This window comes from Mangifera indica, chromosome 6 (genome assembly GCF_011075055.1).
Source record: "Mangifera indica cultivar Alphonso chromosome 6, CATAS_Mindica_2.1, whole genome shotgun sequence".
In the NCBI taxonomy this organism is placed as follows: Eukaryota; Viridiplantae; Streptophyta; class Magnoliopsida; order Sapindales; family Anacardiaceae; genus Mangifera; species Mangifera indica.
The window spans coordinates 6252680-6270497 of NC_058142.1; the positions used below are offsets into that span (position 1 = coordinate 6252680).

General features: G+C 32.0%; 2 protein-coding genes across 3 annotated transcripts; both read right to left on the minus strand.

Annotated features, from left to right (window-relative positions):
• Nucleotides 1-603: 603 nt before the first annotated feature.
• On the minus strand, nucleotides 604-5103 carry LOC123219563 (katanin p60 ATPase-containing subunit A1). The gene is made up of 7 exons (XM_044641570.1): nucleotides 4845-5103; nucleotides 3862-4333; nucleotides 3156-3353; nucleotides 2442-2686; nucleotides 1959-2117; nucleotides 1731-1818; nucleotides 604-1130 (listed from the first exon to the last, which is right to left on the minus strand). Exons 1-7 carry the CDS (start codon nucleotides 4967-4969, stop codon nucleotides 849-851), a joined length of 1569 nt encoding a protein of 522 aa, XP_044497505.1. The 5' UTR covers nucleotides 4970-5103; the 3' UTR covers nucleotides 604-848.
• Nucleotides 5104-5770: 667 nt separating this feature from the next.
• Nucleotides 5771-10858, minus strand: LOC123219152 (aromatic aminotransferase ISS1). 2 transcript variants are annotated; one of them, XM_044640918.1, is made up of 9 exons: nucleotides 10634-10858; nucleotides 10271-10318; nucleotides 9469-9597; nucleotides 9061-9120; nucleotides 8054-8210; nucleotides 7512-7615; nucleotides 7253-7311; nucleotides 6609-6717; nucleotides 5771-6405 (listed from the first exon to the last, which is right to left on the minus strand). In XM_044640918.1, the coding sequence occupies exons 1-9, from the start codon at nucleotides 10688-10690 to the stop codon at nucleotides 5953-5955; spliced, it is 1176 nt and encodes a 391-aa protein (XP_044496853.1). In that variant the 5' UTR covers nucleotides 10691-10858; the 3' UTR covers nucleotides 5771-5952. The 2 variants fall into 2 exon arrangements, with proteins under 2 accessions (XP_044496853.1, XP_044496852.1); XM_044640917.1 differs by having other exon boundaries at nucleotides 10628-10856.
• Nucleotides 10859-17818: the final 6960 nt, after the last annotated feature.

The window sequence follows — 17818 nt, forward strand, 5'->3', positions numbered from 1 at the left end:
ACCCGACTTACTTGGAAATTGTCAAGTTCAAATTCGGATTAAGATCAAACTTGAACTAAACTTTATGCTAAATTCAGTATAATAAATAACAATATTTTAATACATATTAATCAAAATAACATTATTTTAATTTATTTGTATCAAAAATTTTTTAAATTCACCAACTTGATGAGTTAAACACCCCAAAACTCAAGTTTAAGCTCTAATTTGTTTAAACCGAACTCATTTCAAACTTGTTCAAGCCAAACTTATTTTCTAACTCAAACTAACTTGATTTAAATCCAACCCTATTAAAAAGCCCATCCCTCAAGTTCAAGTTAAAGGCACACAACCCTATTAAAAAGCCCATCCCCCAGGCTCGAGTTAAAGGCACAGAAGTTTTCTTAGGGACATACATTTCATATTTAGTCATCGGTCTACAAACTGATGATGTAGACAAGATAAGAAACAAAGTATGTCTGAAGTTTACAACACAAAAAAGAAAGTCGAGAATGCTACACTACATGTATTGGGATCCAAAATTCATTACATAATCAACTCAAAGCAATAAAAAGTAAACAAGATCATTAACTTTCCATTCATTTGGGTCAGAAAAAAAAAAGGTACGAAATTGAAAGAGTTCAGGTTTACTGATAAGCAAACATCTTCATGTTACATTACATCGGGTGAGGTTATATATGAACCTTAAAGATAACACAAAAATAAGGGCATTGTGAACGCTTCATTTATAGCCAATGAATCAATCAATCATCACACTAGTGAAAGCAGAAAACATCAGAAACAATCACCCACCAAATTGATATCGGACAACAACAAATCTATCCACTTTTAACAATCCTTTTTCTATCTTATGCTGATCCAAATTCTTGAAACCACTTCTCATGCTTTTCAATATCAGCTTGAGAAACGCTTCGTTGTACCTTTGTTAGTGCTTCTTCAAAGTCGCACATGGCAACAGGGTCCTTTGAGATCTCATCCTTAGACATGTTCTTAATCTCATCACGTGTCTTTCCTGCAATTTTGCGTCTCATGCCATTCAAGGATGCATCACGGCAAACATTTGTCAAATCATCTCCACTATATCCTTCTGTTCGACGAGCCACTTCATCAATATCTACATCTGGTGCCACCTGATATGTATACATGTCGTTAGTTAAGTGTTGCTCAAATTAAGAATGTAGATCACATGTAATTTGTATGTTCTAATGACGAAAAAGATCATCATGGATATAAACATACTTACCATAAGAAATAACAAGGGCACTTGGTCCCTAATGCAAAATATAAGTACAAACAACAAATTGGCGAAAACTTAAGGTGTGAGGAGATTTTAGACTCATTAGCCTAAAAGACATTACAGGATAATCCAAAATTGTTGTGGTAGCATGCAATGGTGGATTTCATCTATAAATTTGCAGCATATAACCATGAAAGATCTTTCTAAAAATGATCTCCCAAAGAAACATCTGATCTTAGAAATTTCCTACCCGTGCATCCGTCATTTCAAAGATTTAGTAAAGTGGGTCATAAAGCCAAACAACCAGCTGAATACTTCACATGGTCTTTTTAAGTTTACATATTGATCAGCAATGTTCTTATGCCACCATCAATCGTTTCATAAAATATAAAGGGCTTACATCTTTAGAACCACAAATTTTAAATGAGTTAAGGTAAATTCATCCTATAATATGTTCTTATAAGAATATTTACAGATTGTCAATATTCATTACCTCAACAGTTTTCAAATTAATCCGAATAAGCTCCTTACGACTCTCAAAATTAGGAAGAGGAATATATATACGCTTTTCCAGCCTCCTCCTGCATTGAATTATGGACAAATTAACTATTGCAGGTCACATCTAAGTGACAAATCTCACATGATAGCCCAGTAGAAAAGGCATAAGAAGCCAAACAGCAAATGAAATTCCAAATTTAGACAAATTATGAAAAAGGCTAACCTCAGAGCTTCATCTATGTCCCATGGGAAGTTAGTTGCTGCCAAAACCATCACAATTTTACGGCTGCCATCTTCATTAGTGCCTGAATTACTTACACCATCCACCTGAACTAGAAGTTCAGATTTCACCCGTCTGGATGATTCATGCTCACCTGATGCACTAAACAAAATAGTTCATTTATACTGTCAGCATTACCAAATATATATGAAACAACAACACATTTTAAAGAGAATATCTCCTTGTATATGATTTGAAGGGCATATGGAGACTAATACTGTATTGACAGAGAGAATGCGAGTTTAAAAAAAATGTAAAGTAACAGCTTAAAGAACCGCATGTTTTGGCCATTTATAAAAAAAAAATGCAGAAGTATGAGCACCTAACATGATCATGATGCAGGGATAAAACATAAGAGGACTTTCAAAAAAAAATCATCTAATTAGAAATATAATAATATTGAAAACTATAGAACAATAAGCTTACCCTCGAGCATTACAAAGAGAATCAATCTCATCAATAAATATTGTGCTTGGTGCATAAGCTCTTGCCAAATCAAACAAGCACCGCACCATGCGCTCACTCTCTCCACGCCACTTTGAGGCTAACGTAGCAGAAGATACATTGAAAAATGTGGTGCCACACTCAGTAGCAACTGCTTTAGCCAGAAGTGTCTTTCCTGTTCCAGGTGGACCAAACATAAGCACCCCTTTCCATGGCCTCCTAATTCCCTGCAAGCAAAAAATCAATCAGCTCTTTTTTTCAAAAATGGTCTATTTTGGCACTAATTCAATCTAGCATGTGGCAAGTAATTGTCTAATGTGAGGAAATTTAATGATTATGCCAAATTTTCAGGAATGTAGGGCAACAACATAACCCACTTTAAATTTCAGACCCTCCATCATATCTTATTATAAAAGCTTTTGCTACCCAACATATGCATTCCAACCAAATTTGTCCATTTCCACTAGAAATTTAAAACAGTAATAGAACTTCAAATACTAATGATTTGGTTAGGCTAAACAAACGATCATATTCCATACATCTTTTATGCTGCTTGTACTCTTTCCAACAAATGGAAAATCAACTCAATAAAGTGATTTTTCCATTGACAAAAGAGCACCTAAATGTTGAAAGATAGCACCACTGGAAAAAAAAATACTACATGGTAAACAACTCATCTTCATCCTTCAAAAATACCTGAAAATATTCAGGCATCCACAAAGGAAGCACAACAGCTTCCTCTAGAAGTCTCTTTGCTTCATTCAGACCAGCAACATCATCCCATCGCACACCAGGAGTGGTTTCCAAGACATCCCTTTCAAGCATTGCAGCCAAATCTGGATCAGGTCCCTCATACTGTAGCTTTTTTGATCTTCCATCTTCAGAGTCACCATTCTGACAATCGCACAAGCAAACTCGTAATCAGAATATATAATTTAAGATAAAATAACAACAAATTCAAATGATAAAGTTTCAGGCACCACTTAAAATATCTTTATAACTAGGAAATACCATTGAGGTGTTTCACAGGCTAAAGCTGTCCAATCAAGAATCCCACTAAACTTTGTTGGCTATCTAGCCAACTAAAAAATAAAAACGGCCACTGAATCATCAAGAACAATATCCATATTGATCATGAAACACAAAAACCAAAATACAAAACTACAGTAACTTCAATCACAAACAAAATGACTTGGGAATTCTTTACAAATGACTGCCAAAAAAGTTCAACCAGACTTTTTCCTTGTGCAAAATTTTAACTTGATGCATCACTAGCACTAAATTCAATGCACAATTAAATCATGTAGACTTATATCCGAAACCCAAACTCTAGAGTCAGTAAAAACTCAAAACCAGAACATAAACTTCAATTACAGAAAGTACATTAGAAGTTATAACCTACCACTGAATCTGTCTTGCTAGATTTTCCTGTATTAGTGCTTTTCTTTCCAGTAGTTGACGCTCTAACTCCTGAGGTACCCCGACTAGAACCAGCTGTCTTTCCACCACGAGCAGTGGTACCGGTTCTGTTAGTAGCACCACGAGCCCAAGTCCCATCCTGGGGTGATTTCCTCATACCAACTTGACCAGCCCTTGAAGGTCTCCTACTTGTTGTGTCTCGACTAGGTGGCCTCCAAACATCAGGATCATCAATTGGGCCCCCTGAGGAAGTAGGGTACTCATCTAATGGTTGGAAAACAAATGATGATTTAGCATGAATAGGCGGTGAAGAAGGGCGTCTGCCCACAGGCATTTCCTTGAACGACCTTCTCTCAGCATCCAACTGCTTCACAACCTCTGTTTCCTCAGACAGGGCCTTCTTCACATTCATCCATTTTGCACGTACTAATGGGTCATCAAGCGTGTTCAGGTGCCTAAGATTAAAACAATGGTTTAGGCCTTCACTTAAAAACTCTAACTTTAATGAAGAAATATATTTTCCCCAATTTCAATTAATCTAATTTTCAATCAAACAAATCAGAAACAAAAAATTATAATAATTTTATAATTTTTTTGAAATTTATAATAATTTTATAATTGGACTTAATACGGAAATGAACTTTATATGGTAAACGTTAATAATTTAAAATTATTTACTCGTTACTTTAAAAAAAAAATACCCAAATGAAATTCTTCACCAAAAATTAACTATTTTTAACTATTCCACTTTAAAAAATAAAAATTCCAAAAATACAATAAAAACTAGCAAGCTTAAATTTCAGAACAACCCAGCTCAATATTTAAAATTACCCCAAAAAATAACCCTAAACCCTTAAAAGTAGAGAAAAAAATCAAAGCAGCGGTAGTAACCAGCTAACACAGCGAACAGAGAGTGGGTTTTTAGTGTATGTATTAACGAAAGATTGAGCAAAATTGCAAAATTACTTGTTGATCTGAGCAATGGCGCCGTCGAAGAAGATAATTGAAGTGTCGTACAGTCCTTCGAGTGCGTACTCTCTCGCTAGCTTCAAGTGATCCTGCAAACCCACCAGTGAATTTGTCCCCACCATTGTCTCTGAAATTTCCCCAAGATCTAGGGCTTCATTTGCCGTAAAATTATGGATCAGATTTGAAGACGCTGTCAAGGTGTGACGGCGACGTTTTAAGTGGTTGAGGGAGGGAAGAAGGAGAATGTGAAATGACTGGATTAGTGTTTGCGGTTATAAAATGGGTGGGAAGAAATGGGTTCGGGTCGGGTTGTGGAAAAAGCCTTATGAAATTTGAAATTGAAGCTTTAGTCCATGGATTTCTTTGGAATCAAAACATAATTATTAAAGAATAAAGATTGATATCTTTATAGGATTTTCTTTTAATCCTAATATTTATATGATATTTTATGATATTATAATTTAGGATTTTGAACGAAATACAAAAATTTTGAAAAAAATATAAGCATAAATATCTAAGTACTCTTAACTTTCATTAGTCTAAAATTCGTAATCATACCATTATAATAAAAATTATAATTATAATTGTATCGAAATCGTGTGATTATAGTCAAAATTAACGATATGATTTTAGTTAAATTATACTATTTTAATATAATTTCAACAAAAAATATATCATTTTTATGCAATTTCATTTGAAATATATTGACTCAACGTGAGAATACAAATGTCATTGATAACTTTCTATCATAATCGGTTGTGTCACCGGTAATTTCATTTTAAATAAACGCAAAGTGTTTATTGTCTTTAATAAATATTAATAAATTATTAAACATATTTTTTTATTTTTTGCGTTTCTTTAAATTTTAACAAAAAGGTAAAATCACATACCAAAAGATCTCTGCTACCATTTTCGTTCATATATATCATTTAAAAGCGTTCTGCATGTATTAAATCAGTTAAGGCTGTGTATGATTTATACATGCATTTGCGAGAAGCATTTTCCCAATATAAAATTACGCAATAATTCAAATGCACCAGATGAGATGTGAAGTTACGCAGACTGGCAAATGGTTATGGATTTACCATTTCTATATTCAATCGAACTACTGAACCATGCCGTCTCTGACGAGCTCTTCTAAGCCTGTCCTCAGCCTACCGGCAGCGAATCTACAATCGGCTTCTGCCAAGCCACCAAAGGAGATTCTCAAATGCCCGGGGCAACCGCATGCGCCTCCTGGGATCACAATCACCCCATGCTTATGAGCAAGCCAGTGAACAACCGCGTCGTCATCACGGTATTTCTCTGGAAGCCTTGCCCACAAGTAAATTGCACCTTCTCCGCCTCTCACTGCATCTTCTCCCAATGGAGACAGGGCTTCTAAAATGATTTTTTTGTTCTTCACAAGATCTGTCACCCGTTCTGTCACCCACTTTGGCCCCGTTTCTAATGAATATAGGGCTAGATACTGTGAAATTATTGTAGCACAGATTGGTATATTGTCCTGAATTTTGAGAAGTTGAGTTCCAAAGCCCTCCACTTCTGATGGGTATGCTATCTGCATGTATTCAGCATTTAGCTCAGAGTTGATCCACAAACTTTTGCACCCCAAATAAAAAGCATAGAAAATCATGAAGTTGGTGAAATAATACTTCCAGTTTTACAGGTACCCTCAAAAAGTCAGAAAAGAAATGCATTCAATTTCTAAAACAATTTGATTTCCCTATAACAATAAACATAAGATTCTGAATTGCCACTTACATATCCAACTCGCCATCCCATCATTCCATAGGCCTTTGAGAAGGAGAAGATGTTCACTATGTGATTCCCTTCAATGCACGAGTGTTTTAGACCATCATACATGAAATACCTGCAGACAACGTTGTTGAGTCTAATATAATAATCAAAAGTTTCTCATTCCTAGAATTGAAGTGTGTCTAATGAACGGATGGGCATAATTTATGAATTATATTTATAAAGCGTCAGAAGATTATGCCTTTCAATTTCACTAAACACAATTCAAGTCTATGATGCCCTTCAAGCATCATAATTGGTCAATAGACTTGTCAGATGCACCTGTTCCATACAGTTTGTCTAATACCAGTGGTTCAGAGATTTGTTTAAGTGAACCACCATTTCAAGCTGCAGATTTAATTATGATGAGTTTCAAAACTTGCAGCCATGCCAGAACAACCTCAATTTGTCAAATTATATGAAAAACACATCCTTGTTAGTAAACCAACTGCGTACTTTATATGCATTTTGTCAGCCTTCTTATTACAAACAAACAAGCCACTAACTCTTCCATGATATTCATGAGGTTGTTATTGAACACAGCACAAAGATTCTAACTTGAGAGAATGCCGTTATTTCAATCATCAGAAACAAAAACAGAAGACACTTACTCATATGTGTTATCTACCACAAGCCAAGCTCCAGCAGCTCTGCATAGATCTGAAATCCTCTGCTCAAAAAAAAGAAAGCACCTAGTTAAAAGAAATCACCATAAAAGAAAAATGGATTGATCTCTTCAAGAACTGTCAGCAGCTACACATTCAGTAATTTCAGAAGCAGGTGCAAAACTAGGCAGGTAAATTTCAAATATAAAATTTTCTTTTGTTATTTTATGTGTGAGCATGCATAGACACAGAGAAAGAGGCAGACCTTTAGGAGAGGCTCTGGAATGTAGGTACCAGATGGGTTGCCAGGATTAACGACAGTAACAAGCTTTGGGGTTGGTTCAGTTTCCAACGTCTTCTCTAACCAGTCTGAAAAGTGACAGCCATACAAATAAATGAACTGAACAAAGACATGTTACATAAAGAAAATAAGAGATATGGCTTGAGATAAATGCGCTTTAATGCTGCACTGCCATTTTAATCAATAATACTTAGATGTGCAGTATTATGCATACACTGAAAACGGATCCTTCTAATAAGTTGTCATAAATCAAGAAACAAAATATCCATTGGTATTTTGCCACACAAATCAGAGAAATGAAAGGTCTCCACAAAGTCCAACTCCAAATGTCAAAAGTTTCACTAAAACCAACTGCATGACGACAATTGAAGACTAAGGAGACCAGAAATAAGGTTATCTGACAAAATAACAAAAATTAACTAAGATGCTACATTGTCGCTTAGCAAAAACAATTTCTGCCACAGAATTACATGCTATTAAACAATGAAATTTCTGAAGCTTCTCACCTGCATCAGGATAAAGTGTCCTAGGATTACCAGGACCAACAAGTATCTTAGTGACGCCTGTCATCTGGAAGGACATATAGGCATTGAAATAGTATGGGGCAAACATAACTACAGAATCTCCCGCATCACATAACGTAAGAACAATGTTCACAAATGCCTGCCATTAGATTGGTTAATTTACAACATATATCTTTAAAATATCAAGGAATTCATGCACTTAGCCATGAAAGAGAAACATAAATAAAATTATTTTTTATTAAAACTTATAATTCATCTTTATGTTCCCCAAGAATGAGTAACTGAAATTCAAAAAATTCACCAATAATTCAACAAAGGCAATAGAATCATCATCTTTGTTATATTCAAAACTCACTATTCAATCTAAAAAATAGCTCCAGGGATGTAATGTAACCAGATGATTAGCACAATCAGGGGGAAATGGACATAAACAACAAAATTTACTGGGCAGAGATCTTAAATAAATTGCTGAAGACACACAACTGAATTCATTTTATTGTTCAGTCTTCCACAGCATTTAGGACTATCCCAACCAACTAATCATAGAATTCAAATATTAGCTTCAATAGTAGCATATAGTCATTCAGATTGCAAGCTAAGGTCCTTTTCAAGAGGTTATATTGCTGTGCTTGGAGGATGGGATTAAATTATAATTTTAATCAATAAGATGTTTTACAGATAAACTAGGTTCTGAATGCAGAAAGAACACCCAGAATACAGAAGAATTAAGCACATTAAGCTGGTAGCAGTAAGGGATCAAGAGAAGGTGAAATATATCAACTCTAGCACTAAGTTGCACAAATTGGTCCTTCTCCTTATCGCTGCAGTTACAAGATGAAAAGAGTTGAGTAGAGCATATATTCAAGCGACCAAATTTAAATACAGTACCTTTCTAAACCTAAATATTTATAAATAGATTCAACTCTCAAATTCAATTTTACAATCCCTCAATGAGAAAATCAACATGAATTCTGGACTTTTTCAGTCACCTGATTTGCACCTGCGGTAACCATCACCGAAGATTTGTGCAAGTTGTTTTCCTGTTGCAACTGCAAAAGAAAGGGAAAATAATTAACTTGCAAGATTTTACTGATTTCCAGTCACATGAGCATACACAAGAATGCAGATTTCAAATTATGACATGACAGAACACCTTTCGGAATTGGGTCGGATTAGAATTCAAAGCAACAAAACCACCCAAAAATACAGCCCTTAGTGGAACAGAGTTTGATCAGCATGATCTACTAGAAGTTACCATCATACTAAAACATGAAACCCGCTAGGACACAATTGTAAGTTTTCCAAAGCAGCAAAAAGCTTCATCTTCTTGGATACCGACAATCAATACCACTTAGATTCTCAAGTGAAAATATTTACTAAATACTTGGAAGGTATACCTTTTTAGTCAATGCTGCTCTCAGTTCAGGAAGACCTTCATCAGCACCATATTTACTAATTGTAGGGTCCCATACAAGTTCTTTAACCTTGTCTAATGCCTCTTTGGGAGGCTGCCAGTAAACGACCCCCTACAGCACATTTAGATCAAAGGGTAAGATGCTTCATACCTTCAATAGAATATCTTATAGGTCAAGAGAAACCAAGGGTCACAAACCAACTATAACAGGCTTAACTGATATTTTAAGCCAACAAAAAAACAAAGAACTAAATGAACACACATATAAGAAACCGGATATTCTAGTTTTTATGTAATACCATAAAGATTTTTATTTCTAAAGCACATACGAAGAAAAATTTGACACTCCTATAAAAAAATGCCATAATCTGGTGAAGTTACGCTTGATGCCTTAATGAATACATACTGAAAGTTAGAGTCTCAAGTTAAGCAACTTGGACAAAGTTCCCAGAAACGCTAGTCATGTTTTCACCACCACTTTAAAAGTTCACACACATCTTGAATTAGGTTTTCAAAACTCCATGTGCAAATGCAATTTTTCTTCTAATGTGCTTCCTAAGCAAAATTATAAGGAAAACACACGAATCAACTTCTAAAGTTTCACAATAGACAGCACTAAACACATTATAAGATGAAGAAAATCAATTTTCACATTATAATGGCCAAAATAATCAGTCTCATATAACAAGTGGACATTGGAGAAGGGAAATAGACCATTTCCTTTCCATTTCTCAATACAAATATAAAACAATACAACAGGGACATTGAGAAATAAAAAAACCAACCTGAGCCAAAGATACAGCATTTTGTGCTCCTCGGATCAGTTCCTGTATCTGAGAAAACAAAAACAGAACCCACTTTAGCTATCAAAAACAACATTCTCTTGCTTCTATGCAAACATCTAAGCTCTCTCTCCACCCACTATACAATATGATATATATACACATATATTCATGTAAATAACGAATCCATAACCGAGCAAAAGCATTAAACAATCCAAAACGGTCACCAAATCAATAAACACTATCTTGCACAGCCCATCAAAGCTCTACATCCCATACGATAAATGCATACATATGGAAGCTGAATTTTCATAAATTGACAAAAGCAAAGACAACCCAGATTAAATTATGAATAAAAACCTTAACCATGATCGGCATATCTGTCTTTACAGCCCTCTTCGCAAGCTTTTCAAAGGAACCCATCTCCTTCTTCACAAGACCTCACCAACTCCAGCAAGAACAGACCTCAAACCCAGCTATTTTATATATAATTGACCCACCAAACCAAAACTCGCCCAGTGTAAGACTTTGTAAGAAATGGTAATTTAAACTGTAAAAGCAAAAGTCCTTTATCGCCAAGATAACAAATTTCTTTGACTATTTTGGCGAAATGTTAATATAACGTTAAAAGCCAGTGACTTTTTAAGGTACAAGATTACGAGTTAGGCACGCCTCAACAACCCCACCAAAGCTGTCTAACCAAAATACAGTGTCATTTTAATATTTCTCTCCTTGTCTAGGCACTTCATAAACAGACAAAAGTTGGAGAAGTTCTTTTACTACATCAAGACATAAACTACTTGACTTGGGCTTTGTCTGATGCACTCTACACGTTTCCGAAACAAAAACCTAAAATGTTAAAATAAAAACTTAATTAATATTGTAAAATTTTGAATTTTGATAATACCTCAATAACTATCTCATCTCACATGCTATAACTGATGACTGATACTAATATTATACCTAATACACAATTTATTAAAAATACGGTTCTTGAACTTTCTGTTTTCAGTTGATCTTGAGCCCTTGGATCCAGTGGCTCAACTGGGCAATTTAATCATTTTTTTTCCCTGTTGAATGAAATTTGAAAGTGGAAAGTGGAAAGTGGAAAAGACAAGCAGGAAAGATGGGAATCTTAAACGTGCATTGCATGTACAAAAGCTTGGAGCCTTTCTCGGGAATGTCAACAGCAGAAAATAATTGACATGGCACCTTCTTGGAAAGTGAGTAAACCAACCAAGCTTCTTCAAACGTAAATGTTTAGTTGTGAAATTACTAGTAGGTGGGAGTTTGAGTCTCTGTTTTACTCAATTTTAACTATATTTAGTAGAGGAGTATGTCAAACAAAAAAAAAAAGGAGGCCAACCAACTATGTCCCACCCAAGGTATAATGTAATTTTTTGATACCTACTAATTTTTAAAAACCCAAAATCCTACTCATGAATCAATTTTTATAAAAATTTTTAGTTAAGATTAGAGATAAAATCATTATTTTGATAATAATATTAAAAAATATAATTTATTAACTTTTCACCTCTAAATTTTAAAAAGTAACAATCTCACTCTTAGTTAAAGTTTATTAATTTTGAAAAGTTACATTTCCTCTCAAAACCTAAGGTTTTCTTTTCACTCTTCTTCGACAATATCTTCAACCACCGATGACCTCTACAAAACTCTCTAACTCATCTTCAGCCACCACCCTAGTCTAGATTCATCTAGATTAGACGAATCTAGACCAAGCTGGTTGCTAAAGATGGGTTTAGGAGTTTTATGGAGGTGGTTGGTGGTCAAAAATGTCATTGGAGAGGAGAGAAAAGGTTTTTCTTTTTGTTTTGGAGGGGTGGGGGGTTCGAAAACTTTAATCAAATGTGAAATTATTAATTTTTAAAACTTAAAAATAAAAAAATGATAAATTATATATTTTTTAATATTATTATCAAAATAATGATTTTATTTTTAATCCTAACTAAAAATTTTAACACCAAATTGCTTATAGATAAGACTTTAAGTTTATGAAAATTAACAAGTATTAGTTTGAATTACACTATACATTGGGTGGGAACAAGTTATTTGACCTAGAAAGAAAAGGCAAAATGTACAACTCTATGGCTCACCAACGATTGTGACAAGGCAGGCTACAAAAAACAATTGGGTCTGTCGAATTTGATACGGAAGCATGAAAATCTTTTTGTTTTGCAATGAAATTAGAGCCATACAATATGAGAACAAAGAGGCCATAGGATCTTTCCGGATAAGGGAAAAAAGATGCCTCCATCATCATCACTCATGGACGTTCAGTTAGTCCTTGCTCACAATCACAAAAACAAATTCTTTGGGATAGTGGTAGCTTTAGTGGAAATAAAGGGAATTTCTTGCCTAAGAGAATAATAATTCAAATCTGTTTAAATTTTGGATGTTTTTGTTAAATTGTGAAATATATGTACCTAACTGTTGACAAAATATTTTAAGCGGACTAATTCGAGCCATTTCAACTGTAGGTTGAACCCATCACTGGTGATTATTAGAAATACAATAATTAATATTTTTTTAACCCAAGGTTTGGTCTAGAAATATTTTTTTCACTCAAACTTAAATTCAGTTAAAAAAATTACAATGAAAAAATAAAATAATAATTTTATTATTTATTAATTTTAAAAATAAAAAAAACAACTTTTTATCAGACTTAAACATTTTAAACATAACAATTTAACACTTAAAAAACACAATTTCATTCTACTTAATTCTTTGAGGGTGTAACTATCATTTTTAAAACTATTAAAGGAAAAAATTTTCAATTTTCCAAAAGACCCCCATTTTTTTTAATTCAAATAACCCTTTAAAAAATTTCATAAATACCTTTGATATTTTTAAAAAATCACAATTTACTATTTAATATACCATCATAAGGCAAAGAATTACTAACTATAAGAAGACAAGAAGAAGGGGTGACAAAAAAGGAAAAGAAATTAAGTGGTTTTTTTGATAATTTAGATATTTAAAAGATTATTTTTCATTTTTGTTAATTAAAATTATATAATAATTTTAAAAAGTGAAATAGGTATAAATACAATGGTAATTTCACTCCTTCATACTATTACTTAATTAATAGAGTTTAATGTTACGATCCTAAATGCAAGGTATGGGACTTGGATCCCACATTGGAAAGTATGAGTAACTAATATGGGGTTTATATGGCCTTGGGCTCTCCCATCTCAATAGCTAGCTTTTGAGGTGTGGTTCTCCTAAGGTTCGTATCATTTGGTATCAGAGCTATCACCATGTCTCCCAGTTGCAATCGTGCGGCGCGGGTGGTGACGCCGGCATTGCAGTGTTCGCCCGCCCCTAGCAGGGAGCTAGCGCACAGCCAGCTCGCGTGGGCGCCGGGGCTGCGGAGCGTGGTGGTATGTTACGATCCTAAATGCAAGGTATGGGACTTGGATCCCACATTGGAAAGTATGAGTAACTAATATGGGGTTTATATGGCCTTGGGCTCTCCCATCTCAATAGCTAGCTTTTGGATGAAAATTTGTTATTTATACTTGATTTTTTGGGTAAAAAAAAAAAAAATTATTTGTGCTAACTAGGGATGAAAAATGTTTTAAAGCTGATCCTTGGGTGGGAACATGTGATTCACTCTTAGAAATAAAATTAATAGCCCTCATACCTTACTGAAGAGCAAGAGCAGATGCCTCTTCCTATTGCTTTTATAAATAAATTCATTTAGGATCTATCCAAATCCCACTTTCCACCGCCCATCGTTGACTGCATTATTTTCGGCCGAAGAATCTGTGAAATGACTATAACACCCTTACATCGTTTATTCTATTTTAATTTTTTCATTCCTCCCCCGGCGTTTTGTTTTAGGCCAAAAGTCTTATTCACACCCAAAGTTTAATGCAAATTCAAACACATATTAATTAATTTTTTAAAATTTAAATACATATCCATCGATTAAATTTTACTATTATTGTTATTTAATAAAAACATTTAAAATACTATAAATTAATCACATTTTTTCTTCTAAATTTAAAAATTAACAATTTTTCCTTCTCAAAGTTTGAAAAATTATTATTTTTCTTTTAGGATTTGCATTTTCTTCTTTGTTGTTTCTCTGGTGAATAGACCTCCAATCAGCCAATTATTCATCCTCATCCGAGAGATGAGAGAGAGAAGGTTGGTCAGCTTCAATCACCAAAGAAGTGACAAAAAAATAAACCTTATAAGAAAATAGTCATTATATGAGTGTATATCTAATATTAAATAATTTATCAATAAAAAATAAGTATAAACGTTTCATTATTAAATTAATAACTTTATCATTTAATTTAACATTATTATTAAATCTGATAGGAAAATACTTTTATTTATTGGATATTCATTATACATATTAGCAAACTCTTTATAAATGGTTGCATCAATATGCAAATATTCTAAAACTCTAAATTATTATTATTATTATTTGGTGATTATTAGTCATAATTAATATAATAAGTCATTATACAAATATATTTTGATTATTGGTTACTATATATCAATAAATCCAAATCATTGAAATAATACTATTAAATTGACTAAGTTCATCTATAGTTTTTATTTTCATTTACTCATAATTTCGGACCATATTATATCTTAATATGCTTTTAGAAACTTTTTTAAATACAAGTTAAACACTATTTTGCATATATCATTCTAATATAATATCTCTTATACTTTGTTAATTATATGTGATGTTAGACATTTCTCTCATAATAGCGGAATAAGATTCACATACATATTTTGATCTTGTAAATGCAATTTATCGTTATCTTTTAAAGTGTTGTGACATTTTTTTACAATGTTTGTTAATATATTTATGGAGATATTCGATGCCGCTTAAACTCACATGTATTAGTAAAATATCGCAATATCTGTATGTCAAACCAATTTACTATTGATAATTTCTTTTATTTGATTGAAATGCTCTCATATTGTAGACTTTGGTTTTTTTTTTTTTTGTTCACTGGTGGTTGTGACTAAGTTTCTTATTCAAAATATTGATTTTATTATTATCTAAATAATAAAAATGATTAAATTTATTTGAGTTAAGATAAATTTTGATATGAATTTGAGGGAAAAAAAGAAATGAAAAAATATTAAAAAGAAATAAAAACAAAATAATTTAGAGAGAGAAATTAAGTGAGTTTGGCTTGAAATGAGAGTTGAGAATTAAATTTATTTTTGATTTAATATCTATTTTGATATGAATTTGTGGGAAAAAAAACAAGAAATGAAAAATTATTAAAAAATAAAAATAAAATAATTTTAAAAATTGAGAGAGAGATTAAGTGAGTTTGACTAGAAATGAGAGTTGAGAAATTGAGAGAGTTCAGAGCTCAAAGTTGACTGAAAAATTGAGTAAATTTGTGAGGTATTTATGGCCAAATTTTAGAGAGAAAAAAAAAAACAAAAGCCACGTAGCCTTTAGCAAGTGCTCGCCTTTTTAATTTTTTATTTGGTCAGTCATGTCGAGTCGACATGGCTTGACCTAAACATCGACCTTGGACAACCTGAAAAATTACAAAGCGCATCCGCTATGTCATGGCCGACATGACCCAATGACAGGTTTAATTTTAACTTTCAGAAACCTTACTTAGAAGAAAAATACAAATAAGGTAATCAAAATTATTTGAAAACCGAATAAATTTATTACTCAAAATGGAAAATTGGGTAATGAAAATAGGTTAAAATATCGATACATAATTTTTAAAAATCGAATTTTAAGTTCAAGCACTAGTTTACCAGTTTAACAAATTGGACATTCGAACTAATCTGATCTTGAGAATTTCTAATATAAAGAGTAATATTATATATAAATACAATTAAGATATATAAATACAATTAAGATGTGTTTGATTTGATAATTTTTTATTATTTAAAATAAAATACTACCATTAAAATAAATTACCTAAATGATTATTAATGTAAATTAATATTATGTTTGATAAACTGTCATATATAAATAATTATTATATTTAATTGATAATAATAAAAATATATTGAAATATTATTTTATTTAAAAACACTTAAAAGTTGTTTGTTGTAAATTAACATAATGATTAGTTCAATTAACATGTCTTAGAGTTTTTTTTTTTTTTTTTGTATATTATAAAATATTTTTTCATATTAATATTATATTAGATTTTTTTTTTTTCAATTTGATGGTTACATTGTTCATTATTTTAATTAAAAATTATTATAGTTTTGTCTAAACAATTGAATAAGTGATCATAAATTTATAACAAAATTATATTATTAATTTTTTTAATATATTTAAGGGGAGGATGCCATATCATCTCAAAAAAATATATGTATAATTATTACCAAATAATTTACTATTGATAATAAAAATATATATTATCAAAATAATTAACATTATCATGAATCAGATCATCTATTTAATTTAGTAATAATGATATTATATTAAATGTAACTTTATTGGTGATTCAAAATTATCGAATCGTATCAACATAGTTTTATTGTAATACAAATAGTTTGTATCTACACTTTGACTTTTTCCAAATCGATTAAAAGATTCGATATCTAAAGGATTCACATGTATTTGTTTAGGTAGGATACAACTCTATCTTTCTTATTTGTATAAGCTATTTATTTTGAATTTGTATCTATTTTCTGTCAATCCATACCGATACGACCCTTTTGCACGTTATTTGACATGTTTGTATCATGGACTCTGTTTAGTTATATTTCTAGATATATGAATGTTAAAACAAAGTTTTAAGTGAACACGTATTTTTAGGTTTATGTTCCTTTTAAGTATGCATTTGGAGAAGAATATTATATATTATTTTTGAAAAATGGGTCTTCTACTTACACTTTAGATGAACTTACAAGTAAATGTTGTATCTAATTATTAATTGTGTAGTTAGATGATTCTTCAATATTGTTCTCATACATTTGACTGCAAGAAATTTGACCATACAATAGATATACATAAGAAAATGTAAATATGTGATTTGTACACTAAAAAAAAAAATTTCAAATATTATATATTGATCAATTAGTAAACAATCAACTAATCAATCATAACATATTTAGACATTATTTAATGCAAAGGAAATTCAAAATTATAGCTATATATTTTAAAAAAGGGAAAAGGGACAATTTTTCATACAAATTTTAGTCCAATTTCAAACTCACAATCACAAGAGATGAAAAACTCAAACTTTTATCTATGACCAAACTTTTGTTAATTTTTTCTGTTAAAGGGAGAGATAAAATAATCATTTTACTGTTTATATTAAAATTTATAAAATTTATTACTTTTCACTCCCCTCACATTTTAAAAACAAACATTTTACCTTTACCTAAAGTTTTTAAACTTTGAAAAATAATATTTTCACCCCTCAAACTTAGGGCTCTCCCATAACTTTCAAAAACAGCAATTTCACCCCCACTGTTCATCTTCATCTTTCGATTTCATCTCCGCACATCGTCTCCGACTTCCTCCTTCTCCTAGTGCGACGAAAAGATCTCCGTCTCTTCATCGCACCG

Bases quoted from the DNA above. Each gene is read 5' to 3' on its own strand.
- LOC123219563 (XM_044641570.1), bottom strand. From the start codon at position 4,969: ATGGTGGGGACAAATTCACTGGTGGGTTTGCAGGATCACTTGAAGCTA. The intron at 4,334-4,844 runs GTAATTTTGCAA...TTTTAATCTTAG, and splicing joins GCCATTGCTCAGATCAACAA to GCACCTGAACACGCTTGATG. The intron at 1,819-1,958 runs GTTAGCCTTTTT...AATTCAATGCAG, and splicing joins GACATAGATGAAGCTCTGAG to GAGGAGGCTGGAAAAGCGTA.
- LOC123219152 (XM_044640917.1), bottom strand. From the start codon at position 10,690: ATGGGTTCCTTTGAAAAGCTTGCGAAGAGGGCTGTAAAGACAGATATG. The intron at 6,718-7,252 runs GTAAGTGTCTTC...CGTTGTCTGCAG, and splicing joins GTGGTAGATAACACATATGA to GTATTTCATGTATGATGGTC. The intron at 6,406-6,608 runs GTAAGTGGCAAT...GAATACATGCAG, and splicing joins TGGGATGGCGAGTTGGATAT to ATAGCATACCCATCAGAAGT.